The 26,748-nt window shown below is 52.6% G+C and overlaps 2 protein-coding genes across 7 annotated transcripts in view; one reads left to right on the top strand and one right to left on the bottom strand.

Moving 5' to 3' along the window:
• Positions 1–15,126, bottom strand: part of AK8 (adenylate kinase 8) — a 113,286-nt gene extending 98,160 nt beyond the window's left edge. Inside the window, exons 1-4 of one of the 4 annotated variants that reach the window (XM_045563676.1) lie at positions 14,992–15,126; positions 12,068–12,152; positions 5,501–5,550; positions 3,031–3,144 (exon numbers count right to left, since the gene is read on the bottom strand). In XM_045563676.1, coding sequence (XP_045419632.1) covers positions 3,031–3,144; positions 5,501–5,550; positions 12,068–12,152; positions 14,992–15,075 — 333 coding nt within the window. In that variant the 5' untranslated portion in view covers positions 15,076–15,126. Of the gene's footprint in view, positions 1–3,030; positions 3,145–5,500; positions 5,551–12,067; positions 12,153–14,991 lie in introns of those variants that run through there. The other 3 variants (XM_045563677.1, XM_045563679.1, XM_045563678.1) reach the window with 3 other exon arrangements.
• Positions 15,127–15,683: 557 nt separating this feature from the next.
• SPACA9 (sperm acrosome associated 9) lies at positions 15,684–25,872 on the top strand. Of its 3 annotated transcripts, XM_045563674.1 has the most exons (5): positions 15,684–15,819; positions 21,149–21,327; positions 23,922–24,124; positions 24,736–24,883; positions 25,802–25,872. In XM_045563674.1, the coding sequence occupies exons 2-5, from the start codon at positions 21,184–21,186 to the stop codon at positions 25,811–25,813; spliced, it is 507 nt and encodes a 168-aa protein (XP_045419630.1). In that variant the 5' UTR covers positions 15,684–15,819; positions 21,149–21,183; the 3' UTR covers positions 25,814–25,872. The 3 variants fall into 3 exon arrangements, with proteins under 3 accessions (XP_045419630.1, XP_045419628.1, XP_045419629.1); XM_045563672.1 differs by having other exon boundaries at positions 24,736–25,872; XM_045563673.1 differs by lacking the exon at positions 15,684–15,819 and adding an exon at positions 17,616–17,677 and having other exon boundaries at positions 24,736–25,872.
• Positions 25,873–26,748: the final 876 nt, after the last annotated feature.

Raw genomic sequence — 26,748 nt, 5'->3', positions numbered from 1 at the left:
GCTGGTCCTACGTTGGAAGCAGGGAAACTAACTAGAGAAGCTGTCAGTGACCAACCACGTCCTGGCCATTTTGGATTGATTGTTCCGGGGGTTACTGTGCGGCTTCCTGGATGGTTGGCAGAAAGGGCAGTCTGACTTCCTGCAAGTCTGACCCGCGGCAGGCTGGCTGCCCGGACTGGCTCTCGCAGGCCCTGGGGTGGTTCCCTGGGCAGGCTGCTGCACACTGTGGGTCAGAGTGCTATTTTTATGTAAGGTCTGGCCATTGTCCACAGGGAATCAGCATTCAGTCTCTCAGTGGACATGGACTAAAACATCTACAGATGAAGTGAAATGCTGTCTGGGTTTGCTTTGAGACACCTGGGGCAGGGGCAGTCGGCGAGTGCAGAACATGAAACCAGGCTGCCAAATGTTGGCTGAAGCGGGTGATGGATCCATGGAGGTTCCCATACTGTTCTCACTGCTTCTGAACGTCTTTACGGTATTTCACGATGATTAGTTAAAAACAAGCAAACAAGCTGTTTCCAATCCCTGGCCAACTCGAATCCCCTGTTCCCCAAGGGGCACTCCTGCCCCTGTGGGTTTCATGACACTTGTCCCGATTCCAGGCTCTCCATGCCTTGGAATGACAGCGTGCCCTGTGGGAAGGCTTTGCTTAGTGGTTATAGCTCCACGGAGCCCCTAAATCTTGTAGCCTGTGCCCCCTTCCCAGCCCAGAGCCAGTGCCCAGGACTTAGTAGGCACTCAGAATTAATCTAAATGAATTCGTAAATGAATTAGTCAACTAAAACACCATTAACTGGTTGAATGAAGGCTCCCTGGCCCGTATCTTGGCTTGGTTTTTTTTTTTTTATGGTGCGGTCAGTCTCCCCTCCCACTGGAAGCTCCCAAGGCACAGAGAAGGAATTCGTCTTTGGCTTTCCCACAGCACTGCAGAATAGCGCTTGGCAGACCATAGGTAATTAGGAAGAATTTCAGAAACCACTTGGAAATGCCTAAAATGGAGATGTCTTAGCTAATACCAGCAACATAAGAGAATTCCGCTTAGGAGGGCAGAGCGAAGATTAGTAGGAGAAAAGAAGGTATTTGAAGGTATTACTGCTACTTGCAAAAACAGCCATAAAGACGCCAAATGAGCAGACAATTTAAAGAGGACGTTTAGCGAGAGGCCTGGCCTGGCCTGGGCTGGCAGCAGCCGCGCCCTGCTGTGCCCACTCTGCTCTTCAGAACCTTTTATTCCTTCATGAGGCCTGATGTCCTTGGCTTTCATCTTCCCTCCCCCCGTATTTCTGAACCAAGGAACCCCAAGAAGACACCCTTGAAAGCACTTCGATGTGGTCTGAAATATGTTGATGATTAGCGTAATGAAACCCAGGAGGAATTTCCTTAAACTCCCTCCACTCTGTTGAATTTTATAAACCTAATAAAAGCATCTTTATCCTAGAAATAAGCCTACCTCTCCCCTAAAAGCTTATCTTCTGCAGAAAGTGAAATGACCACTTTCTTTCTAAAATCATATTCCTACCTGCAAAGGCTGGTGTCCCCCCAGGCGGTAGCCACACGCTCTGACTCACCTGTGGGTAGCTGACCCTGCTGCGTGAGGCTCTCCTTCTCTAACGAGTTGTCACAGGCACACCTGGGGCTGGACTGTGCCCACGTCATACTTCTCATTTCCAAGAACTTCCCTCCCCCAACCAGGGGCCCTCACAGCCACGTCTGAGCTCCGTGGCTTTGCCGAGCCCTCTCTGCACACCCCTTGCCAGAGCTGACCATGCCTGGGACACATGACCAGCTGGCCCCGGCAGATCCCCCTTCCTGAGGACTTGGCCTTGAAGCTGCCTTTGTGAGTGGTTTGACCTGAGGACACAGGAGGCAGGAATGGAGTGGCCAGGAGCGTGGCCAAGGAAGGCAGAAGAGAGGAGGAGGAAACTGCAGAGAGAATGGAGATGAGAGATGAAGTGCCTCAAAGAGGTGGAGAAAGGTCGAGGCCCGATTCCTGGCTGCTGAGCCAAGGAGCTGGCCACCACCTCCATCTAGGTCCCAGGAGTCCCTGTGTCCCCCTTCAGGTCCTCTTTCTTCGCTGGGCAGCCCAGTGGATCCCTGCTCCTTGAAACCAAAGGCTGGCCACAAGAGTTGTCCTGCTGACCACCATTCACAGGCGGCCCGTGAGGCCTGGGGACTCACTTCCAAGTTCTTGGAGGAACAGTGGCCACATGACCATGTGGTAAAGACCTTGCCCACTGAATGAGGACGAGGACAGGGTGCAACTAGCTCTCAGGTGCAGCCCCCGCAGAGACAGGTGGGAGACCCCGAGTTCTCATGCGGTTGGTGGTCAGGCCATGGGCAGACCTGGATTGGCCATCACACAAAATAAGCCTCCGCTTAGGGCACCAGGGAAGGGGGCACCAGTGCCCCCACCTCCACCCCAGCAGATCATGCCTTAACTCTTTTGAAGAAATATTTTGAGTTTCTATTTCTATTATAGAGAAACAATGGGATCAAGCCCTATATTTCCCTTTAAAAGATATTTTTCAAATATAGAGTTAGTGGGATTTTAGAAACAGAACCTCCAGCCCTCCTAGGATGCCCCGCCATAGCCGTGTGACAGAGGGACAGAGGGTGGGCACTGTGCCGCAGGGTGCTGGGTGGCAGGAGGAAGGTACAGCACCAGGGGTGTTCCACGCTGGAGACAGCGGCATGGCTGCCCTTTCAACTCCCGGCCCAGCTCGGCTGCACACCCTGGCGCGGGCCAGCAGGCAGAAAAGGAGCAAGCCGGGACCATTCCATTCGGACAGAATAGCTTCCCTCGCTCTATTAACAATCCTTTCCCACCACAAAAATCTCGGCTCGCGGTACCCACTGGGACGCGGGCCCTCGCTAAAAATCCTCTCATTCCTGCCACCACATGCCGCTGGTGTCTCCCTCACACCGGGCATTCTCTTTCACTTAACCCAAGAGGAAATGGGACCCAGCTCAGCAAAGGCAGGGAGCACTGTCCTCTGGCCCCACCCCAGCCCCTGGGGCCAGTCCTACCTTGGTTTTCTGATAATGCTTCCTGGTTTCAGTGGTCAGCAAGGGAAGTTCTCTTATTACCAAGTTCTCCACGCTGAGGAGATTGCTGTTCAGGTGTTTGCAAAGCCACATTGCCTGAAGAAGGGAAAGAGGAAAAGAAAAATTTAAGCAAAAACAATTAATACCCGAATAGCTCCACGAAAACATCCAGGTTCTTCCCTATTCTAGAAAAGGTTGGCCAGGGGAAGCACAATTATTTCTGGCTGGAGCAAGGCCACCAGGCAGACAAACCCACAAGGCACATCCCAGCCTAAGTATCCTGCTCGTGTGCTCTGTCTCCTGCAGCCAGCATGGATGTAGACAGAGCTACCAGACCCACAAGTGGCTATACTTTGAGCTGCCCTTGACACACCTTTTCAAGCTCTGTGGACTATCAGGTTTTAACTCAAGGGAGGTTTAGAACAGGAACTGTGGGGATAGGACCTAAATATGGGTCATGCTCAACATTCACTGTTTCTTTAAGATTGGGAGATGATATATTCCCGGCAACTGAATGTTTAGCTCATTGATGACTACTCTATGTAGCCTACAACGGAGGAATACATTTTAAGGAATAACAATGCAATAAAATATTCCTAACACCAAAATTATGCTGACGACCATTTCAGCATTAGGAAGGCCCTTCCAGGTCCCCTGGGGTTGGTGTGACCCATCATTCTTTCTGTTCCTGCTGCTAAAAAACAATCAGTGACAGTATCAGGAAGAAGCCGTTTAGAGCTCTCTGTTTGGATTTTACTATATATCATCTTATATCAGATTTGTGTGTCTTCACAGGGCACTCAGGGGCAAGGACAGCAAATGCACCAAAACTCTTGCAGCTGAAACACCAGCAAACAGCCGTTAGTGCCTGACCTTATCAGGGAAGACAAACTCAGTCACCTTGGCCACACTGGAACTTGGCAAAAGCAGGTCTCTGTACTTGGAATCTGCTCTGCCCAGCAAATTCCTAGGACTGGAAGAGCTAGGACTGGAAACAGAGCACAGGTGGCCCCAGAAAGTCAAATGTCGAAGACAAAAGCCCTTTACCAAAGGGAGGCCCTCACAATGAGTGAGCAGACTCTTCTCGAAAACCTAGTTTAACAAGCATGTTTGTCTAAATGCAGACTCAGTCATCCTCATTCCCAATGTCAGAATCACCTGGGCAGCATATTGCAACTACTAGTTCTCTGGGCACCGTCCCGGGAGATTCTGATGAGGTCAGTCTAGCGGGGAGCCCAGGAGCAGGCATTTTTCAAAGCACCCTGGTAATGCTGGTAACGGGCAGGTCTGGGAGTCCTGGCTTCTCACAACGGTGGGAGTGGCTGGAGTCAGGGGGGTTGACTGCAGAAAGGAGTGGAAGCTGACAGCCTGATACTGAAGAGTCAGGTAGGAAAACCACAGAGCGACAGACAGACAGACGGATGGGTAGATGACAGATAAGTAGGACAGCTATTCTAACTCCAAAAGCAGAGCAGATGCAGATGAGTTTGTGTAAGGATCGAGCCGTCTTAACCCCTTTCCAGAAGAAAGCAAGGTGCCAGTGTCTGCCCCATCACACCGCCTGTGACAAGTGGCCACAGTGATGACTTAGTCATGGAGGATGGGTTCACTGATGTTCACTAACCAGCCTTTTAAAAGGCAGAAAGGGTCTCATCTCAGATGACAGACCTTTTAACATGGTTTTGGAATGTAAAAAACAGACCTTAGAGGTTGAAGCCATGGATGGCATGAAGCACACCAGCTTCCAGGAGGGAGGGAGGAACAAGGGTGAGCAGTCCTTGTGCGTATCATAGTAACAAAAAAATTAATTCATTCATTAATAATAATTTACAATTTTTAAAAATTAAGAAAAAGGGTGCGCAAGGTGGGCTCAGGTATTTGCTGTACGTTTAAAGTTGTATTTTCTTTAAAATGAAGAGAGAACAAAGCAAATATGGCAAAATGATGAATGTGTGTAAAATCTGGGAGTTGGGGACGTGAATATCTATGATACAGTTTCTGTGCTTTTCTATTTGAATTATGAAATATTTGAAAGATTTCATAATTAAAATTTTAAGAGAGAATTTTACCAAAGTCTATGAAATGTACGTGCTGTTTGACCCAGCACTTCCACTTCTAGAAATTTATCCCACGGATATAACTAGCTAAGGTGTGCAAAGATAGCATACATGTAGGCACGAAAAAACCCTGAAAGGGTTTTTTTTAGCAAAGATGCTAAAGTAATGCTTATCTCTGGATAGTTGGGGAATTACATTTTTGTTTTTGTGTATTTTCTAGGTTTTCTACTATGAACCTACAACTACCTTTTGTGATAAGAAAATAAGAAGGAGAAGAAGAAAAAGAAGAAGAAAAGCTCAGTTATGCTGCAAATTCACTGAGGTGCAGTCTCATTCTAGCTCTGGAGGATAAATGAGATATTACAGTGTTACAACACTTAATATGATACACTTACTATAGTTGTTTTCCCCGAGGCGGGTGGACCTAATATTACAATCTTCGGCACTGCGGAATAAAAAGATTTGAATGTCACCACTCAGTATGACAAAGCAGCCTCCCATGTCTGCAGTGTTCTGGGCATACTTCTTTCCTGCCCAGATTTCATTTTCTGCCAGTGACACGGCCATTTGTAATGCAGCGGCTCAGAGATGCTCTTGCCATAGAATAGATTCTGTGTTTAGAGAGGTAAGTGATCACTGAGATGGTTTATTCTTCTATCTCCAAGGGGACGTGGACACAGTAACTTGTTTGCCAAACTAATAAATATCAAGAACAATTGGGATTTCAAACACCATAAAGCATTTTAAACAGGGACTTTGTTTCAGGGATGCTTTCTCAAATAAAGCTGTATTTTATGTAAATCGACCTTTGAAGCTCTTTTTATGTTTATGCCTTTTTATTTAGCAAATTGTACTCCCCATCTTTTACAGAGGAAAATAATGGGAAAAACCTGGAGTGTATGGTCCAAATTTATAAAATCCAAGAAAGGAAAGTCTTTGTTTTCAAATATGGACATTTCTATGCAAATGGAAAAAACTGGTAGCTTATCGTCTCGGCTCTGGAATATTCTCGGCCCCACAGAATTCCTAAAGCAGCTACCAGACTACGGGGCAGACACTGGCAAACGGAAAAGGGACGACCACCATGGGGAGAAGGTGCTGAAAGGCGCGGGCACTTGGGCCAAAACAAAGGCGACAGGCGGGGCGTCTGGACAGATGAAGCCAGCTGACTATCCACCAAGGCCACCTTGATGGCGCTACTTCTGTCCCCCTACTTGTGGAGAGCGAGTAACCTCAGCCTGGCCCCTGACCCACAGGGACGGATGAACGGATGTTTGCTCCAACTCGAGCGGCCTCTACTGTCTTTACGTAGAGTCCGTCCCTGCCAGGCCACCGGGAGGAAATCTGGTTCGTGCAGAGGAGGGAGGGGTGTTACCTTCATGTTTGGGGCTGGACACAGAGAAGGAATCAGACAGTGTCTTTTTGGCCGGTGATTTAATGATCAGACATCTACACCCAGCCAGGCTGCCTGGGTTTAAATAGATCTTTGCCCAGGTTCACAGCACCTTCTCATTTCCAGGGAAAATGTGGAGGAAGAGTTCAAGGTAATTCACTGACTCACTGCACAAATCCCCGCGCGGGGCTGGATGCTGCCGAGGAAAGCAGGATGGGCCACAGTTCCTGGTGACACGTTAGTGAGGTTGCTGTACCGGACGACAACTGAAAGGGAGGTGGGCCTCCTCTTTGCCCCCGTCTCTGGCGAGGGAACTGCCATCTCCTCAAGGACATGAAGGGCTGGACACACAGGGCTTTCTGCTGCTGCTTTGGTTTTACGTGTTCCTGATGGCTTTAGAATGCCCTGTTGTTTTCTACATTTCTGCACATTTATAAATCTGGCCCAGCAGCCCCCTGATATGTGAAACGTAGGTAACTTGCAACTGTCAGTGGTGATGTGAACCAAGGGACGCCCGAGGTGGGCAGGCCCTGGATAAGGCAGCACCAGGTGCGCCTCTTCTAGCCTGGGTGACTGCCAGGGGAACACTGGGGTGCTCCGGCCTAGCAAACCATTGAGACACTTCCCTCTCCAAGTCAGGCTTGGGCTGGGTGTCACCTGTCACCTGCCCTCCACAGTATGGTGGGCACCGCTCTCAGTCTTCTTCTGCCCAAAGGTCTCTGTATCCCTCTAAGTCTCCCTGGACTCTAAGGGGCATGACCTCCATAGAAGGAGGAGAGATGTCCTGGTCTCCTGACAGCCTTTTCCTCCAGAGCCCCGTCCAGCTGGGGATGCAGAGAATTACCTGGGATCCATGAACAATCCTCTCCTTTGATCTAAGGAGCCTTGGACTTTTCTTATTCTTCTTGTGGGTGTTCCTTCCACATTCCTACCTTGCCACTTGTCATTTCCCCATCAAGAATGTCCTCCTCACCCCCACCCACTCCACAACCCCACCCCCGGGCCCGTACTGTCTCTCCCTTCTCTGAGACCCTCGCTCTCCTCCTCCCTGAAGGCTCACGACCAGTGGCTTGCTGTTGCTTGCCTTCCACTCTGGGAAGGCTCATCCCACTGCTGAGAAGCCAGTGGCACTGCTGTCCTGCAGAGAACAGCAAGCTCCCTGAGGACAGGGACCAAGTCTCATCCTCCTTTCCTATCCCCATGGCAGACAGAACTGCGAGGAGCCACACACAGCATGGCCTTCAGGAGCAGCCTCCTTGGCTGTCCCCATCTCATTCTTTGGCCACTGAGTATTTATCACCTTTGTCACCACCGTTACCACTGCCTCACAGCGGGTCCTCTGCCAGTCCACATTCTCGGGTACAAGCCGCAGGAACCAGCTGTGGCCGAGTCAAGAAGAGAAGGGCTTTACGCAAAGAACCAGCGTGGCTCAGACTCCTGCACAGGCTGGGAGCCAGCCAGGCCCGGGGCTGCCACCACTATCCAGGACCAGGCCCTGCAGGGCCCCCAGGAAGAGCACCGCCCAGACCACAGTCCGGAGTCTCGGCTCACCTGACCAGTGAAGCTCAGGTCACAGGCCCAGGCCCTGGCGTCATGGAAGCTGGGAAGGCATTTTCAGCTTCTGGGGTGGGAGCCAGGCCAGGGATTGAGCGGCCTATTCTCTGCTCTGGGCCTGAAACCTGAGGCCTGGCCTTCCAGGGTCCGCCCCGGGGGAGGAGAAGCCACACAGGTGAAAATACCTTGTAGGACAAGTCTGGAAATGAGGTGGCTTTGGGGACACACGGTCGGGTGAGAGCATGAGGGGAGACTGGAGCTGGGGTGTCACGGGAGGTCTGAGGGAGGGGCAGCAGAGAGAGTGGTCAGGGCTGAGGGGCCTCAGGCCATGAGGTGGAGGACCACGGGGAGAGCGTCTGCTTGGCCAAAGTCAGATAAGAGAGCAGTGGGGACCCTGGGTCCGCTCACATGCCCCTTGCCTGCTGCCCCTCCAGAGCTCCGGCCGCAGGCCCCACGGAAGTCCCTTGGAACATGGGCCTGATCCAACAGGGCTCAGGGCTCGCAGACCCCAGGAGATGTGGCTTGACAAGGGCATTTTGGGAAGGAGTCTCGTTCCCGAGTCACACGTTCATCTTGACAAAGTTACCGGGCTGGAAGGCTTGCAGGGGGACCCTCCCCTTCCCGGTTCCTGTAAGTGGCACCCAAATTGTACACATCTATGAAAATACTTTAAAAGGGGAACATCCACGGCCTCTCTCCCCACCTAATTTCTCACACACATTTATGTGATTAATTTCAGTTTCTTAAAATCTAACACCTTGAAAGTCTAGCCCTGCTCATGAGTAATTATTTATAAACAGTGTCATAAAAGGCTGCTTGACTGCCAAGAGTAATCAACTTCTTCAAACCACTTCAAAGGAAATCAAAAAACCTTTCCATCCACGGATCCTTTTGAGGTTTAACTAGGAGCATGATTTAAAATTCACAAGAAAACCCTTAGGTATTGGAGCTCTAATACACAGCTTTCTTGGACAAACGTTTGATAAAAAACGAAACATACCATTATATACACCATCGCCTGCTTTAATATTGCCCAGGGCTACTGTAAATGCTCACTTTGTACTAAATCTGCTTTTCTCTCAGCAAAGGGGCTGCCAGCCCGTGTGCCGTTCCCTCATGTGCACGCTCACCAGGATGAGTCCGGAGCCTTCTCTCCCTCTACACCCGTCACCGGCCATGTCATCGTGTGTCATGGTTAACCCCGTGCCCAGTGAGAGGAAGGGTTGAGGTCCTGGCCCCAGTTAACACAGGCTGCTGTGTGGCTGGAAGGAGGCACAACAATCTGACACGGTAGCCCAGGGGAAGAGACGCCCCTTGGATGTCTTGGGACCTCTCCGAGCCTCCTGCACTCTTCTAGAATGTATGAGGATTGGGCTTCTACCCACCCCTAGAAAAGTCACGAAAGCAAGGTGGCCTCTCCCCTGCTTCCCCTCCTCCCGCCCCATTTTTGCTTTCTGTGTCTGTGAATCCTTGTGCAAGGGGAGGGAAATCCACAAAAGTCCCTCTTTTCTTTTCACGTAAGCAGCTGGGACTTGAGCCAAAGGCTCAACACGTTCCAACATCCATAAAAGCTGCCAGCCCAAGGCCTGGCAGTAAGGGTGGAGGGCGTGGGAATGGGGTTACTGGGATCCAGTGACTCTACTCCCTGAGAGCATCTGGACCAAAAAACTGGACTCTGGCTATTCAGGAGGACAGACAGGAGGCCAGCCCTCAGCCCACAAGTAAACCAGGCAGGTCTGGATTCTTTGGCCCTGCTTGAGAGCAATCAGCATCAGCTGCACTGCATCCAAACCAGACAGAGATGATGTTTAAACTTAAAATCCTGATGAAGTGGATAGTTTGACACTGAAAACTAAATTTGTACGCAGATGCAAGATCAAAATGTAAAGAGAAGGCAGAATCTGCTTCAAATTTCAGGCTCTTGAATTTCTAGGCTGGGAGACTAGCTAAGCCTTGAGGTTCATGGTTTAAGAACACAGAACATGGCACACACACAGGATTTTCAAACCAACGGCAGAAAGCGCCAGTGCAACCCAATTTCTCAGTGTTCAAATGGTTATATTATTATAAAGCACAATTTTTAATTTGGAAAAATCTCATTAGACTTTTCACAAGTGGAAATTCAACATCTCATTCCCTAAAGCCCCCCACCCATGGGAGCATCAGGACTTGCCACTCCCTGGGCCACCACTGGCCAGGCCAGAGCTCCACAGCTTCTACCTCGCTTAACCAGACACACCCATTTTACAAATGAGGAAACTGAGGCCAAGAGAGAGCAATGATCTCTCACTGTCTCTTTACATTTGAAAAGGGGAATGAGTCAATGATTAATGAACCGGAGGGTCCCTGACACTGAAGGGTCCCTGACAGTGGGGTGGCAGGATGAGCACAGTGCACTGCACAGCAGCTGCTTCTGCTCGCTCTCGGCTGACTTTTGCCTTACTTCGCTTTTACTTCATACTTTACTTTTACCTTAGCTTTTACTTTGCTTTTGTTTTCCTTTCACTTTGTGCTTACTTTTCCTTTGCTTTCCCTTTGCTTTCCATTATTTCTTTGGTGGTAGCAGCATAAGAGAGTTGGGCACGAGCACAGATGCTGCCAGCAGCCCTGGAGTAACACAGCCTAGCAACACCCGAGCTCAGCAGGGGGTTGGGAGCACGGGGAATGCAGAAACTTCTTCCTCTGGCAAAGGGAGCCCAAGTCAGTGAGGCCTGGGGGACAGCCTGGGTCTGCAGCAGTAAGGAGCAGCCAGGAGGGAAGGGTGGGGTTAGCACCCACCCTGCAGAGCAGGTGAATCCAGAAGAGGCACCATGTAATTCTGTACCGCCTGCACCACGTAATAAATAGCCACGCAGAGAAAGGAGGCATCTGAGAAGAGTCACTGCAGGGCCAAGTACATTCTACCAGGACGGGGGGTCTGGGGAGGAAGCGGGTTCGACAGCTCAGGAAGGTGGCTGTCCTTGCCCACTTTGGCACCGCTCTGCCTGCACCTGGGCATATGGGCTCTTAGTCAAGTCAGCTGAATGTGGGGATGCCCAGAGAATCACCCACTTGTGCCTAACTAGAGGATCAGGAAAGGGCCTCTTTGCTGGGGCTGTCTTTGAACCTGCCTGCCTAGGTCCATGCAGTGGCACCAGGATCCAAGAAGCCCCTCACTGTTTCCCACAGCCAAGCCGGGGACTGCATCAGGACCTGTGTGTCTGGCAGCAGAAAAGCCCAGTGTGCCTGGAGCATCTGCAGGCGTGGAGCCTCCTCTCTCTAACATGTTTTAAAAAGCTACTCAGTGTCATCTCTTACCTTGGGTCTTCTGAACCCCACTGCAGGGCATTTGAGGCCTCTGTCCTTAGCTGCACCACCTGCTAATTTCAATAGTGTTCTGGTAGCTCCTTCAAAGTGTGTGATGCTTCAATGAAAGAAACATAAAAACTCCAAGACACGAGTTCTCCCTGACAGCTCACACAGGACAGAGCTCACATGGCAGACTGTGAAACGAGTGAGGGCCCTTCCTCGAGTGAGCGCCTCCCTCCTCCCCGGTTCTGCACTCTGGCCCTGGGTCTGGCAGACCTGCACTCGTTGACTGCGAAGTTTCGGGGAGCTCTGAAACTCATTAACGGCGCCGATAATGAGACCATCGGAAAAGCCCAAGCGCTTGCCTGTCTAGGCAGACCAGAAACCAAACTTACACCTGACAAGTGGAGTGATCAGAGAGCTTAAACCCAACAGGCAACATCAGTTAGGGCAGGGGAAAGCATTAATAATTTATTCCATGGGCCATTCGGAGGTTTTCATTTTAATAACTTGGCAAGAGAATTTTTATTAGTTGTGCTCCAAAAGAAATTAGGGGATTTTTCAATTAACTACCACTGCAAGTTGTCAAAACCCCTCCCCACCCTGTTCTGACCTCCCTCAGGCACAGGTAGGACAGAGTGGTTCTCAGCTGTGCCCAGGGCAGCGCAGGGTCTCCTGAGGAGGAAGAGGAGGAGAAAGATGGGGAGGATGCGCACCAAGTGCTCACCATTATCGTTATTGCGATCCAAGTGCTGGATCATGAAGGATATGGGGTCCTCGGGCTGGTGGATCAGGAGTTGCTCCAGCATGTTCTGTGGGCACAGGGCAGACAACAAGGTGGTCAGCACCTGCAGGAGAACCCTGGTCGCCACGGATACCAGCTACGGGGCCTGCTCTCTCACTGCACCCCACCAAACATGCCTTCAACCTGGGACCCAGCCCCTCCCCCAGCTGGCATCTGTGTGGGTCCCCATGAACAGAGGCGTGAGAGGGGCTGTGTGGGTGCTGCTGGGGAGGCGGCACCTAGAAGGAGGCAGAGCTGGAGGGCCCTCACCCGACTCAGAGCAGGCAGTCCCTGGGCCCTCTCCCCTGGGTCCCTCTGTGCTTCCCCTACAAAGTCTTCCCTCAGTTCTTCTCATGCACTGTCCTTCCCCCTCAGGGCCTCAGCCAATGCTATTTCCACAGCTCGGAATGCTTCTTCCTCATTCTTGTCCTGGCTAACCTCTCAGTCCTCAGATACCAGGAGCACATACACCAGGTAGATCTGCTGGATGTTCCTGCACCTGCCCCCTGCGTCCCTGTTCCTTGCCTCACCTTGTCCCTGCCCATCCAGCCACCAGCCACCAGCAGGCCATGGGTTCTGTGGGCCTCACTGTCTTCCTGGACACTCCGGCACCCCAGTGCCTGGCACAATTGCAGCACGTGCCCAGTGCAGATGGCTGCTGGGGGACATGGCCATCACTACTACCTGTGTTCCTCTAGAATGGGGCAGAATGTTTACCCACCAAGTATCTAAATAGTCCTGGGATATCCTGGCAATTTACTCCAACTGAGCAAACATATCAAGGGAAGCCGCTTTTAGGGTTGCAGAACAAATGGCACGGAAATGAGCTGAGCAGCTGACAGGAGCTGGGCTGCTGTAATAAGGGGCATCCTTCTGCCCCAGGGATGAGCATTCACCCTCTGGGGGCAGACGGAGTGCAGGGCAGTAAAAAGGGCACTGAACTGGGAGACACCCTGGTTCTAGTCCCGGCTATATCTCACCAGCAGGTCCCTTCCCTTCTCTGGGCCTCAGTTTCCCCTCATGTTCAGTGTCACAGTTGCACTAAAGTCATGTTTGTATATTGCTGATGCGATGGTGTGAGATGATTCTTGATGGTTTATACATATTTTTCATTTCATTTTTAAATAGTTGCATATTTAATGTGTATTGGAAACATAACTACATCAGACCTATAATTTCATGGATATTTCTTAGGATGAAGCAAAAGAAGTTACTTAATTTTTTTAAAAAGTGAGTTGATTTCAAGAAATGATTAAGTTGAAATGAAAATGTGGCCATGGTCATGTGAACCTATACATGTGATAAAATTTCATAGAACTGTACACATGACAAACAAATGAGTGCAGGGAAAAACAGATGAAATCCAAATAAGACCTGCTGTCCAGGCAACCACATTGTGCCAGCGTCGCCTCCCGGCTTTAACCAGGTATTACAGTTATGTTAGAGGTGGTCACTAGGGAAAATTGGAGGAAGGGCAAAGGAGAAATCTAAACTATTTTTTTAACTTCCTGTAAGTCTAAAACCATTTTAAAATAAGAAGTAGACCTGGTGGCTCATGCCTGTAATCCCAGCACTTTGGGAGGCTGTGATGGGAAGATCCCTTGAGCCCAGAAGTTTGAGGATGCAGTGAGCTATGATGATGCCACTGCCCTCCAGCCTGGGCAACAGAGCAAGACCCTGTCTCTAAATAAATAAATAAAATATAAAGTATAAAAAATGGAAAAGGTCAAAACCAAGGAGGGAATACACACATGACTAAGGACTGGAATACTGGACTAAAAACTTTGTTGGGCAGTTCCTCTGACAATTGCTGTGGGAGACACCCCAGGTTCTCTAGAGCAGACCACGGGGCCCCACGAGCTCCACCATCCTGCCCACTACCTGCCAACTACTAACCTACCTAGCTATTTTATTTGTGATTGGACAGTCAAGCAGTTTTAGGAATCTCTCCTCCCTCTGTCAGTTAACACTTTCCAAAGGAAGCATATGTTTGCTGGAGAGATGGACTCAGCTCCCTAGCGTGCAGGTCGGAGGTCACACGACCACAGGCATAAACATGGCTGTGCCTCTGTGAATGGGGTGTACCCCCAGGAGCAGACAGATGTTCTGGAAACTGAGCTCCAGCTTCCCTGTGGCCCTCAAAACCTTTGAGTGGCTGAGAGTTCTTCCAATCCGGCTCCTAAAAGCCTTTACCTCCACCGGCTGCAGAAGGAAACCCGGGGCACAGGTGAGGGCAGGGCTTTGTCTAAGGTCACACAGTTCGGTGGGGGCCCAGTCAGGCCTGGAACCCAGGATGAGACCTCCGGAGCTGTCGGGGCACCTGGCCCTGAGCAGGGGTCAGGATGGGCGATGCTGCTGTTCCTGGAGGCGGCTGCCTCAGGGGATGGGGATGCCTCTTCTAACTCGGACAACCTCCAGCTCCCAAACCTGTCCTGAGAGGCTCCCCCATACAATTCGACAGACTCGGAATTGCCAGCGCAGAAGAGCGCCCTGAAGGCCACCTCTTGCAACCCAGCATTTTTCAGGTGGAGAAACTGAGAAAAGGAAGACCAGAAGGCCACCTGGCGGCAGAGCCAGGACCACGTCCTGGCCCGAGGGGCTGTCGGGGTGTGAAGTCGCCTGCTCCCTTGCCTCCCACCAGGCTCCGCCCGAGGCAAACCGGGCGGCGCCAGGGAGGGGGGCCTTCAGCTCGAGGGCGCCCTCGGGGTCACAGCGACCAAAGAATCGGACACCCCGAGGTGGGCTGCCTCGTGGGCGAGCGACTCGGCCCCCTCCCCGCGCTGCAGGTCTCGTCGCACAACTGACATCGCGACAGAGGCTCCCCCGCCGCTGCCTGTGTCGTGACAGGGCAGGGAGACCCGGGTCACCTGCATCAATTCGAAGATGTGGTTCGACTCCCCGTACTGGGGCATTTCCGCTGGGATGCGGTGAGGGGCAGTGGTCACATCCATGTCGCCGCTGCGGCTCGCCGCTCCCTAGCAACCGCGTCGCTAGGGCCGCCGCGCCGCCTGCGTCATCACCGCGCGCCGCCCCGCCCAGCCCGTCCGCAGGCCCCGCCCATAGGCCACGCCCCGGGCCGGCCCCTGCCCCGCTCGCGCTCGCCCCCGCCGCGACGTCCTCTGCCGACGCGCTCGGCGGCTTGGACAAGTCATTTTCTCTCCCCCGGCCTCTCCCCATGTGCGCATCTTAACGGGCGACACCCTCAGGTCGCTTCCAGCTGCGCCTTCTAGGACCAGGGCTGTCCCAGTGCGGAGACCCCCGCGACACCACGGCGGGGCCGGGAGGGGGCGGGCGACGGAGCCTCTGGGTCAGTCACTGCGCTCTGGCCCGGGCGGTGGAAGCTTCGTGGGCCAGCTCTGGCTCTGCTCTCTGGGCCTCAGTTTCCCCGTCTTTAAAATGAAGAGGCTGGAATAGCTGCGGGGGAGGGTCCAGAAGAGGGAGGGGCGTGCATGGGACGGGCCGGAGGGCCGCGGGGCCGGCGTCTGAGCCCGGGCGGACCCCACCTCCGGCTCCCGGGTGGGGCGGCGCGGCCACGTGACCCGATTGCTATGGCCCCGCGGCAACAATCGGGCCGCGGCCCCGCCCGCCTCGCCGGTGCTGGAAAGGGCCTCCCCGCCCCTCCGGGGCCCCAGACACTCACGAGTCACCCCAGCTTCTGGGTCTCTGAGAAGCGGAGACGTTCTAGACAAGCGAGGGTAAAGGGGGCCGAGGGCGGGCCGTCGCCGGCCCCGGGGCGCGGAAACCGTGGAGGAAGAGAGGAGGGTGGGGGGCGGAGGGAGGGGGGGCTGCGCCGCTGGCCCTGGAGGGGTTGTGGGGAGACGCGACGGGGGAGGGAGCTCTGCGAGTCGTGTTTGTTCCCCGAGGGCCGGGGTAGCCTGGTGGTGCACGGACTGTTAGTTGAACTCTTAACATTGTGCTCTCCGCAAGCTCGTCTGTGTGCGTCACGGAGCAGGAGCAGGCATAACCAGAACCGACGGCCCAGAGTTCGAGGCCGGGTTTCACTTTTACTGGCAGTGGGAGCTGGGCGGGCTGTTGACCTGTCCTGTGCTTCCCTCCCCTCCCGTGAAGTGGGGACTATAGAAGGGTCTCACGAGCTCCTGTTCTCAAGTATTAGCACCTGACATGCAGTAAGCACAAAATACGTGGGGCTGCTATTAGTAGTATTACCTCATTTAATTTTTGCAACAACCCTGTGAAATAGGCACCTTCATTCCCATTGGACAGATGAGAACTTTGAGGATCAGAACAGTGAAGAGCAGTTGGCTGGGCGCCTTTGGGTAAATCATTTCCCCTTTCTGGGCTTCTTTTCTCAGTTGTTGATCATAAAGCATTAGAATCAGAAGGCCCCTTGAAGAGCCTCTAATCCAAACTCCCTCATTTTACAGATGGATAAACTGAGGTCCAGGAAGGGGAAAAATCTTGGCCCAAGGTCTCTGGGTAAATCAAAGGCAGGGCCAGGGCTTGCACTAGGCATCCCAAGGGCAGCCAAAGCCCTTTGCTAGCAGTCAGCAGCCCAGAGGCCTGCCCCCCAATGGTAAAAGTCAGCAGTGTTGCCTCTTCCCCCACAACCACTTCCTCAAAGTGTGCACACCTTGGCAGGCTTGTCAAACCCACCTGTAAAGATAGCCATGGAAGAAAAGGAAGCTGCCTCCCCCTGAACAAAGAATACAACAACCAAGCCTGCAATTTGCACCGGAGAGGTTCAGTTTGCTTCCTGGACATTTCTGAAATAACTTGCCTTTCTCCTCATTTATTTTAAGCCCTAGGCACTTTTCATACCATGATTTAATCTTCTGTAGCAGCCTGGAAAAAATACAAATCAATTAAAGCCTAAAACCTATTGGGTAATCATTTTTTTCCTTCCCTCCTCCCCTCGATTGAGAAGTGCCTGCACCCTGTGACTTTCATCCACACCAGTGTGGCTGCAGTGGCTCTGGTTCAAGGGATGATCACTTTGGATAGCTTATTACAGCTCCTCTCATGCCATTCCTGGTGTCCATGTCATAAGTCGCTAGGATCAAGAACGGAGTCAGTTTTGCTCTCAGGGACTCTTGAGGCCACCAGCCAAGGTAGCACTGTATCCCTGGAGAACTTAGCCCCAGGAAGCCCCAGGAGGGTGGCAGGGAGCCAGGCACACAAAGAGTGACCCCCTGAATATTAGTCCTTCTTGCTTTGGAATAGGGAAGATGAAAAGTCTAGAGGGAGTAGAAGTGAAGTCCAGAGGTCTACTTCGTGGATGAACCCTAGGAGAGGCTGGCAGCTTTGCAGGCCCTTGGTGTCCTCCCCCTACCGCTGCCAAGTCAGTCTGATGTTTGGCCTCTTTTGTCTTTAAGGCCATCACTGAGGGAGGGAAGGGGGAAGGGAAGTATCCAAGCTGAGAGCTCAGACTAGCTTATCAAGAAGTCCTTGGCTTGTGCACTTCCTTATCTGGCCTCAGCTTCATTATCTGTGGCGTGGGGGTAATCATGGTACCCTCTTCTAGGGCTGTGGTGAGGACTTGAGATAATGCACGTCCCAGAGCCCTGTCAGTCACCTGCTGTTCTCAGGATTGGAGTGAGTACCCTTCTTCAGGCCAGGATGTAGCTGAGAGCTGGTGTGTGGCTCTAGTTTACCCTGCCCATACCCAGCCTCCTTCTGCAAATGGCCCTGTTCCCTAAGGTCCCCACCGCTTCCCTGCTTTGTGTCCTCCAAATTTGACATGCTATGCATTTCGCTGTGGGTATTGTCTGCCTCCAGGGTGAGGAATCTGGTCTATTCTGTCCAATGCTAGACAGCCCAGCAGCTGATAGCGCCTGGCATGTAGAATGAACAAACAAGTGAATGAATGCTTTCCACCCCCTTGGCTTAAAAGCCTTCAGTGGTTCTTCCAAAAACAGCCTTGGCCGGGCGTGGTGACTCACGCCTGTAATCCTAGCACTCTGGGAGGCCGAGGCGGGTGGATCGCTCGAGGTCAGGAGTTTGAGACCAGCCTGAGCAAGAGCGAGACCCCGTCTCTACTAAAAATAGAAAGAAATTATCTGGCCAACTAAAAATCTATATATAAAAAATTAGCCGGGCATGGTGGTGCATGCCTGTAGTCCCAGTTACTCGGGAGGCTGAGGCAGTAGGATCGTTTAAGCCCAGGAGTCGGAGGTTGCTGTGAGCTAGGCTGACGCCACGGCACTCATTCTAGCCTGGGCAACAAAGCGAGACTCTGTCTCCAAAAAAAAAAAACATAGCCTCACACCCAGCGTCCCTCGGCCTGACCCCATGTATTGCTCTCTTCTGCACCTGCTCACAATGTTCCCATATCCCCTCCCCCCAACCTCTAGCCCAGGGTCCCCCACCACCCACCTGCTCCATCTCTCCAAGGCCTGCCTTTTCAAGTCTGGGTTCAAACCTCCCCCCCTCCAGGAGGTCAAGCCGTCAGCAGCCCCTGCTGCTGTTGAGGCACACACCAGGCCTGTTGTGGCATTCCTTCACCATCACATGCATGCTTTGATCACAGTAGCACTGATGGCACCAGTGACTGGGCCCCACCGCATTCCCGGCCTGGGCCCACACCTTACGCTAACCCCAAGGCTGGGAGGCTGATGCTGTTGTCTCCCTGCAGCATGTTATGCCACTGAGGCTCCGGGAGGATGAGCAGTTTGCCCAAAGTCAGCAAGAAGGGATGGAACCAGGATCTGAACCAGGCCTGTGCAACTCCAGGGCCTTCTCAACCACCACCAACCGCAGCTCTGAGCATTATGGGGAAAGGCCAGGCAAAGAGGGCACGCTCCCCTCCTCCCTGGGGACCCACCTATGTGCCACTCTCTGGCTCTTCTGGGGCTTCACCTTCGGAGTCATCTGTGAGCCCTGGGCCAAGAGGCGGCGGCAAATGAGGCACCCACCTCGGCACAAAGCTTAAGGCGGGGGGAGGGGGGAGCACCGAAAAACTCAATCATAAGATAAATATTTTAATGCTGTATTTGTTAAAAATCAAAATTAGTGCCAAAAGTCCATTTGGAATAATACCAGAAATTTAAATAAGGACAGGATCAGTGTTGGTTCCATCAGTGATGGTTCCTTTTGCCTCCAATATGGCACGCAAAGCAATCCTGTTTTTCTTTTAAGAATTCTGATATTTTGTTCTTTTTGGACTCTGCTAAGTTTTATTTTTTTAAATATTTTTATCTGGATTGCTGAGTTTTTTGACACTCCCTTAAATCTTGAGTGGAGGTCAGGGCCTCCCTCGCCTCCCCCTAGTGGGGCCTTGGTGAGCCTGACGTCATGGGAGGCACGACAGCTGTGCCCCCGTCAGCGCATCTGCTCCACTGGGGAGGAGGGACCAGCCCAGGGCATGGCAGGTGTTCAGTAAACCTGGGCCCCCACCCACTCCCGCGACCCCGGTGGCCCCTCCCTCATAGCAAGCTGGAAGGAGGCCCTGCCTGGCCTGGCCCCGGCCCACCCCCGGGGAGCTGTGTCTGTCGGGCACACTGCACTGTGGCTCCTGCCTCGGACGCGCCCTCTGTATTTCCAGTAGGCCCCTCAGGTGTGTGCGGTGTGACTGTCAGGGTCCCTCCTGAGGTGGCTCCTCTAAGACAGCCTTACTTCCTTTCAGCTCCATGCTGGGCTCCGCCTCGCTCAAGGGCCTCTTGCCCTGTCTTTGGCAAGTTCTCTGACTTACTGCACCCATCATTTCATGGAGGCATCTTCTGGTCTATTCTTGTGTTTCCTTTCAGTCCCCCGAGGCCATCTCCTCTTGCCACAGAGCCCCCACCCCGCTACTCCAGGTCCAGCCCTGCTCTGTTCCTGGCTCCAGCCTGTTCTTGTTCCTCTCTGCCTGGAGCCTGGAACGTGCCTTGCCCACTCCAGTCCTTGCCAAGTGTTCTAGCCCCTTCCACTTCTAGCATCTCACTCGGACCCTACCTCGGCACAGGCTCCTCTGACCCCCGCTCAGGTGGCGCTGGCTGGTGCGTTTGAGCCTGGACTCCATGTGTGCTGGTGGCAGTGGAGGAGCAGCTGGATGCAGCAGTGAGGATGCTGGTTAGATATCAGGACACCTGGGACCCAGACTGTCTCTGGAACAAACTTGCTATGACACCCTGGGCAGGTCCTTTCTCTCTGAGCCTCAGTTTCCCCCCTAGAAGTTCCGAGGAGTTGACCTACTGAGATCCCTTCCAGCTCTAACATAAAGATGTGGTCCGGAGCACTTTGCATGGGCTCAGCAAAATTGTGATGTCATGGAGCGTAGAACCCACAGCCTTTTCTGCTCACAGGATTCTAGACTCGTTGTGGACTGCCTCAATTGTGACAGGCAGGAACAGTCTGTGAAGTGCCAAAAGACAGCACTCCCTGCAGCGTTAATGTTACTAATCAGGGTGATTCCAGCAATTAACACTAGAGCAGGAAGGAGTTGCCAGCCACCAACCCTGCCCAGGGATCAGGGATCCGGCCCCAAACAGAGCAGGGAGACCGCAATCTTCTCAGAGTAGATAAGCAAGTGTTGACTCTTCTCCCTGCTTAGTCCCCGGAAAAGAACTCCCAGACTTTCCTCCCGACTGACTGCAGGGTGGCAGATGTTTTAAAATAATTTGGTCCAAATTGATAATCAGCTGGTTTCACATCCACGGCATATCCCTTGATCCCAGCTTTGCTGACGCCACAGGGAGGCACTGGAGGCTGTGTGTGTGTTTTACCCACAATCTGGAGAAACTGAGGACCAGAAAAATGGTCTACAGCTGAGGGCAGGAAGTCACATTTCGTGGCAAAGAATGTGGCCATGAAGGGTAAATATCGAGGGTCAGGCGTAGCTCTCGTGGACAACCTGGGGGGGTCTTGTGGACAACCTGGGGGGTCTTGAGCAGGTCGCCTCCCAGGGCTGCTTCTCCTCAGCAAAATGGGGGTGAAAACAGCCCCTGCCCCTCAGGGTTGTGGGGGACGCTCGGCACAGCGCCCCACGGATGGGGGCCGTGGGCATCCTCCCTGGAGAATCCTTCCCTCTGGAGCTGGGCTGAGTCTCTGGCCCCCGGGATGTCATTGCTCTCCCCTTCCTCCCCCTAGATCCCTTCTCTCCCGTGTGACCGTGGAGGAGGACGATGAATGAGGTGAAAGAATCCCTTCGTGGCATCGAGCAGAAGTACAAGCTGTTCCAGCAGCAGCAATTCACCTTCATTGCTGCTCTGGAGCACTGCAGGGAGAACGCCCACGACAAGATCCGGCCCATCTCTAGCATCGAACAGGTGGTGCCCCCGGCGACGGGCAAGCGGGCGGGGTCATGAGGGCCCTGCCAGGCTCCGATTCCGGGGCCTCACCAAGCTCAGTCCCCTCTCTTGGGACAACTGAGGCCCAGAGACAGGAGGCACGTTTGTGCCAGAATCAGGACTCAGATCCTAAGTGGTGGAATGAGTCATTCATTCATCCCCCCACCAAATATGCGAGTGAATAACAACACAGCATTATAAGATGTGGGCTCGAGACTCAGCCAGCCAGGGTGTAAATCCTGGCTCTACCGCATGCCACCTCTGTCACCTTGGGCCACTGAGTTGACCTCTCGGAGCCTCAAGTTTACTCATGTTATGTGGATCCAGTGAAATCATCCACGGGAAATGGGGTTTGTCGGTGACCAGACAGATACGGTCCCTCCGATCAGATTCCACTGGGGTTTGAGAAGCTGCCACATGTTAAGCACATTGCTAGTCACTTTTGCAGATGTTTTTATTTAACTCCCATCTCCTTGAGGGTTAGCTGCTGTCGAAGTCGCTCTGTAGGACTTGGAGGCCTCAAGACCAAATGAGCCTTCCAGGAAGTTAGGGGGCTTGAGTCGCAATGCAGTCCGGACACACATGGGCCAGATGCCCAGTACTGAAAAGATGAAGGGTGACTACTCAGAGATGGGCTGGGAATGTGGTTCAGGGCTCAGAACTGCTTAGGAGAAGCAGGGTCTTGGAGAACAAGCAACCCTTGCTGGCAACATCTTTAAAAACTTTTCTCTGGTTTTTCTAAGATTTCTCCCTCGATTTTTAAACTTGTAACATGTTACATGTACAGAAAAGCAACACCCATATAACCTTCACCTAGATTCACCAACGTGCAACAGTTCGCCCCATGTGTACAAGCATGTGCCCTGAACTATATGAAAACAAGCTGACTGCATCCTTTCTGCCCATCCGCCAGCAGCTCAGCCTTCTAAGGGCACTGGACAGGTTTTCAGTACCCAAAAGTACAGCCCCCACCACGGAATCTACATCAGTGCTGTGGGACCCCTGCCGGTCTCCTCCTGCGCATAAAGGAGTGGCCTTCTTGCCTTAGGTTCAGCCGAAGGCTCCTGGCAAGCAGGGCCTTATACAGTTCCGACTCTTCATCTGGAGTGTTGACTCTCTCACCTGCCCTCCCTGAACCAGAGGTGTCCAAGGGCTGCCTGCACACATAGCAGCGGCTCTGTTGCAGTTACAACACGGTGCAGGTTCCTCCTCCTTGCCAACAGGTGCCCCCGCAGGAGTGTGTGAGTGAAAGGCCTCTCCCCCTTACAAAGCTGCTTGTGGACCTGGCAGTACTAGGGACGGAACACTTCGGACCATTTGGGAAGCCATCCCTTAGCAACAGAAAGGCAACTGGTTGCAGCTTGAAAACCCTGGCTTAGACGTAGAAATTTTGGGGTGGGTCGGGGGGCACCTGTGGCCTTCTAGATCCTGAGTGCAGCCTTTTGACTGAATCCAAACTTCACAGAACAAATCCCTTTATTTTTTTAAAAGGATTTGTTCTGTAAAATTTGGATTCAGTTGAGGGGCTGTACTTGGGGATCTGGAGAGCCACCTGTGGCCTTAAGGCCACAGGACCCCTCACCGCCCCCTACTCCATCATCAGATCACAGAGAGTAGAACTGTTTGGCTGTGGAATGGGTCAGTTCATCTGGCCTGGACCAGAGCCAGTTTCCCCAACACAAGATCAGGCCTCCCGCCCTGGCCCACCCATGAGAAGCAGAGTCACTGGGTGGCCCCGGGCAGCCCTGGAGAAAGGAAGGACCCAGCCCTCTACCAAGGAAAAGAGCTGAAAATAGATCAGGGTATCAGTATTTTTAGTTAGTACCTTTTATGGCTTAAGAAAGGTTTCCATACTTCCACATCTAAACATATTCACATGGGAGTTTCAAAGTTTTATTTTTGGTATTTAAGCTTTTGATCCTCCTAGAGTTGATTTGATTTTCCTCACATGGATAATCATTTTCCCCAGCTTCGCTTAGTGACCTGTCCCTCCTTTCTCTGCCTTGTAAATGCAGTACACAGCCAGAGCCCAAATGACTCCAGTTCCTTCTGTTTCCTCCTCAGTACGGGTGGCCCAACCCAGCAGTTGTCAGGGTGGGTCCTCTAAGTGGGGCCGTGGCATGGAAAGTCAGGGAAGGGAGCAGTCCCCTTTGCTTGAGGAGGTGGCTGGGTTAGGTGACATGGGGACTGGTCGGGGCATGGGCTCAGAGCCACTGAGCTGGGGGCAGGCCTCTAACACGGGTGCCCTGAGCAGGCTATTGCACCTCTCTGAGCCTCCAACATTCACGATACTCATCTGTGAAACGAGGATTTAAAAAGATATCTGTTCAGCATGGAGGGTTTAGGTGAGGAGTGAGACCAGGCCTGCAAAGCACTAAGTGTGCAGCCTGGGACACTTGATGTTACCTGTATACAATGGTCTGTATGTTAAAATGCTGAAGCGTTACTTTCACCCCCGCCATGAATCTGGGAGGGTGGGAGGAATGGGGTGGGTGCTCCTGGATGTTTGCCCTATAAGCCAACCAGGACAAGGGTTGGCATCTCCCCAGCTCACGTCACGTTGGGCTTCGCAGGTGCAGAGCTACATGGAACACTACTGCAACAACTCCACGGACCGGCGGATTCTGCTCATGTTCCTGGACATCTGTTCGGAGCTGAACAAGCTCTGCCAGCACTGCGAGGCCCTGCACACTGGCACCCTGGTCACCAACAACCTCCTCGAGAAAGGCAAAACCCTTGTTAGCCAAAGCAACGACTTAAGCAGCCTTAGGGCAAAGTAAGTCCCTTCTGGTCCTATTCTTGAGGCCTCATCATGTGCCTGTCGGAGGCTTTTGCTGAGGGCAGTGACTGCACTTTTCCTCTCCTCTGTGGCGTGGATCATGTGGCTACTGCCCAGACTGCCCCAAGCAGGAAATCCTAGTCCCCATTAATTTGCTGGAGTGACTCCACTCAGTGACACCTCTTTAAAACTGGTCGTAGGACCCGTCTCACTGGAGTTAGCATCAAGCAAAGGGAGAAGGGGTGATAGAGCAGTTGTTCCCAGAAGCCCACAGAGATCCTCACTGATACGCAAATAGCAGGATGCGGCAGTACCGCCACTGCAGGTCCTCCTTAGGGAACCCACAGCATGCTGTGCCAGAGTCTCGAGGCAGTTCTGTAGATGGGTCAGAGGGATGAACCAGCAGGTTCCTCAGCCCCTAACCCAGGTCTCTACAAACCACAGGTTAGTGGTTCACAACTCACGCCTGGGGCTCCCAGCCCGCAAACCTACTAAACCAGAATCTCCAGGGACAGAGAGCCTAAGCATGGTGCGTGTCCAGTTCTGTGCCACAGCATGGTGAGTCCCTGGAGCGTGGGCTCACCTGGCCCCCTCTTGCCATCTTGCAGATATCCCCACGACGTGGTGAACCATCTCAGCTGCGACGAGGCCAAGAACCACTACGGAGGCGTGGTCAGCCTCATCCCCATCATCCTAGACTTAATGAAAGAATGGATCGCCCACTCGGAGAAGCTGCCCCGCAAAGTGCTGCAGCCTGTGAGTGAGCCCCGGGCACACCAGGAAACCACTGGGAGAGCCACTCGTCCTGTCCAGACCACAGGCACCCAGCCTTGGTTCAGAGAACACAAGTATAGGCAACTCACAAAAGACAGGGGCAAAGACAAAGGATGTTCCAAACCTCCCTGGAGACCACCTGGTGGGAAACTGTAACTCAAAGCCAGGGAGCTGCTCTGTGGAGGGGTGCTTTGTTACGGAATTTGCTTTCTACTGGTTGACCCATTTGCTTTGGTGCCCATAGTCCCTGTCACTTACTAATCCCAAAAGAGATCAGCCAATACATTACTGAGAATCTCTCTCCCTCTCTTGCTTTAACTTCTAACTTTTCCGCCTCTAAGTGTCAGGCTCTGTGCTGATGAAGAGGATCTCCACTTACACGAGTTGCCCAAAGTGTGGTGTTGGTAGAGGGTGTCCCAGGAAGGCTGGTAACGAGGAAAGGCACTGAGCTGCACCCCCAGGTCCTCCCTGAGCCACACCCACCACAGTGCCAGGCCTGGCCACGCTGTGGGCCCCAGCTTTGCAGCGAGCTGTCAAGCTGGAGGAGACCACCTAGCTCCTTGCCCCCCCAACCAGCCACAACTGTAGGCAAGGCACGCGCTCTGTCTGCCAGACAGGATGCTCCCGCCTCCAGGATGAAGTGAGGGTCAGCAAATCGAACTCCTCAGTGTCTTTAGTTCTCTGGACCAAAGCCAAAGGGGAATGAACCCATCTCTCCCACTCCTTCACTTGGGAGAGGGGGACCATGCCAGAGGCTGGAAGAATTCTGATTTTATGGCTCCTGTACAAGGACAATGTCCTGGTTTTCACATCATAGTCAATCCCCAAACATTATAAAATGTGTCCCTGGCTTCTGAACTTGCCCAAAGTAAGTCTGACTGTTGGTTTTTCCCTTCACAGGGGACGACTTAGCTTCTGTATTGTTGGTTCCTCAGGGGGAGACAGTCAAGAATAAAAAGTGTTCTACCACCTCTCTGCCTGGCTTGGTTTCCTGGGATTTGTCCCTAAAAGAAAATCTACATTCCTCCTAAGACATCCAAGGCCACTGGGCAATAGCCACACAAGCAGAACCACAAGCAGACAGCAGAGAGAGAAACCACTCTAGACAGGTGCATGCCCATCTCTAGAAAGAGTCTGTTTCTGAGAGGTTCATGCCAACAATCTGCAGAGGGCCAGCACTGAGACATTTCTCCACAGGTAGAAAGTCTAGTTAGAGATCTATTCAGACAAGAAAACCTGAATTTTCCAGACAAACTAAAACTTGCCCCTTCTGAGTCTTTGTCTCAAAGGAGTTGCTTCCACCGTTAAAATGGGCGGAGCAATACTGATTTCCAGACAGCCAGGCAAAAAAGCAATTGAAAACCACACTGCAGACAGAGCTCGTCACCACTGCTCCTTACACGTATGTCCCAAGCCAAGAGATCCTAAACCAGGGTAGATGTCAACATTGGTAAAGGCACAGTTTTCAGCCTCCTTCCAAAGCGCTGAAGGGCACGAAGAAGGTGGTGAGGTAGCTGCAACTGCTTCCTTGGCATACGCACAAAAAACAACCAGCACGGCGCAGAGTTGGCAAGCTCTGGGACACCTGTCAGTGGGGTTCCACCAAAGGGAGCAGAGGAAACCCAACGTGCTGGCCAACCACCGGGAATGCAAGCACCAAAGGCAAGGCCAGGGGCAGCACAGACTGCAGGCCCCTGGCTTTGGGGCTTTCTCTGGTAGAGGAGTCTCAAGTCCCCCTCTCCCCCACCATACCACTTGGCCATTCTTTGGGGAAGAGCACGAATTTGAGGTAGATAAAGACAGGATTTGCGGCTGTGTGCCACATAATTTACCAGAATAAAATGGGC

The sequence above is a fragment of the Lemur catta genome, chromosome 10 (genome assembly GCF_020740605.2).
Source record: "Lemur catta isolate mLemCat1 chromosome 10, mLemCat1.pri, whole genome shotgun sequence".
NCBI classification, from domain to species: domain Eukaryota; kingdom Metazoa; phylum Chordata; class Mammalia; order Primates; family Lemuridae; genus Lemur; species Lemur catta.
The sequence above is the reverse complement of the archived record's forward strand: the minus strand, read 5'-3'. Positions and strand labels throughout refer to the sequence as shown.

Bases quoted from the DNA above. Each gene is read 5' to 3' on its own strand.
- SPACA9 (XM_045563672.1), top strand. From the start codon at position 21,184: ATGAATGAGGTGAAAGAATCCCTTCGTGGCATCGAGCAGAAGTACAAG. The intron at 21,328-23,921 runs GTGGTGCCCCCG...TGGGCTTCGCAG, and splicing joins CCATCTCTAGCATCGAACAG to GTGCAGAGCTACATGGAACA. The intron at 24,125-24,735 runs GTAAGTCCCTTC...GCCATCTTGCAG, and splicing joins TTAAGCAGCCTTAGGGCAAA to ATATCCCCACGACGTGGTGA.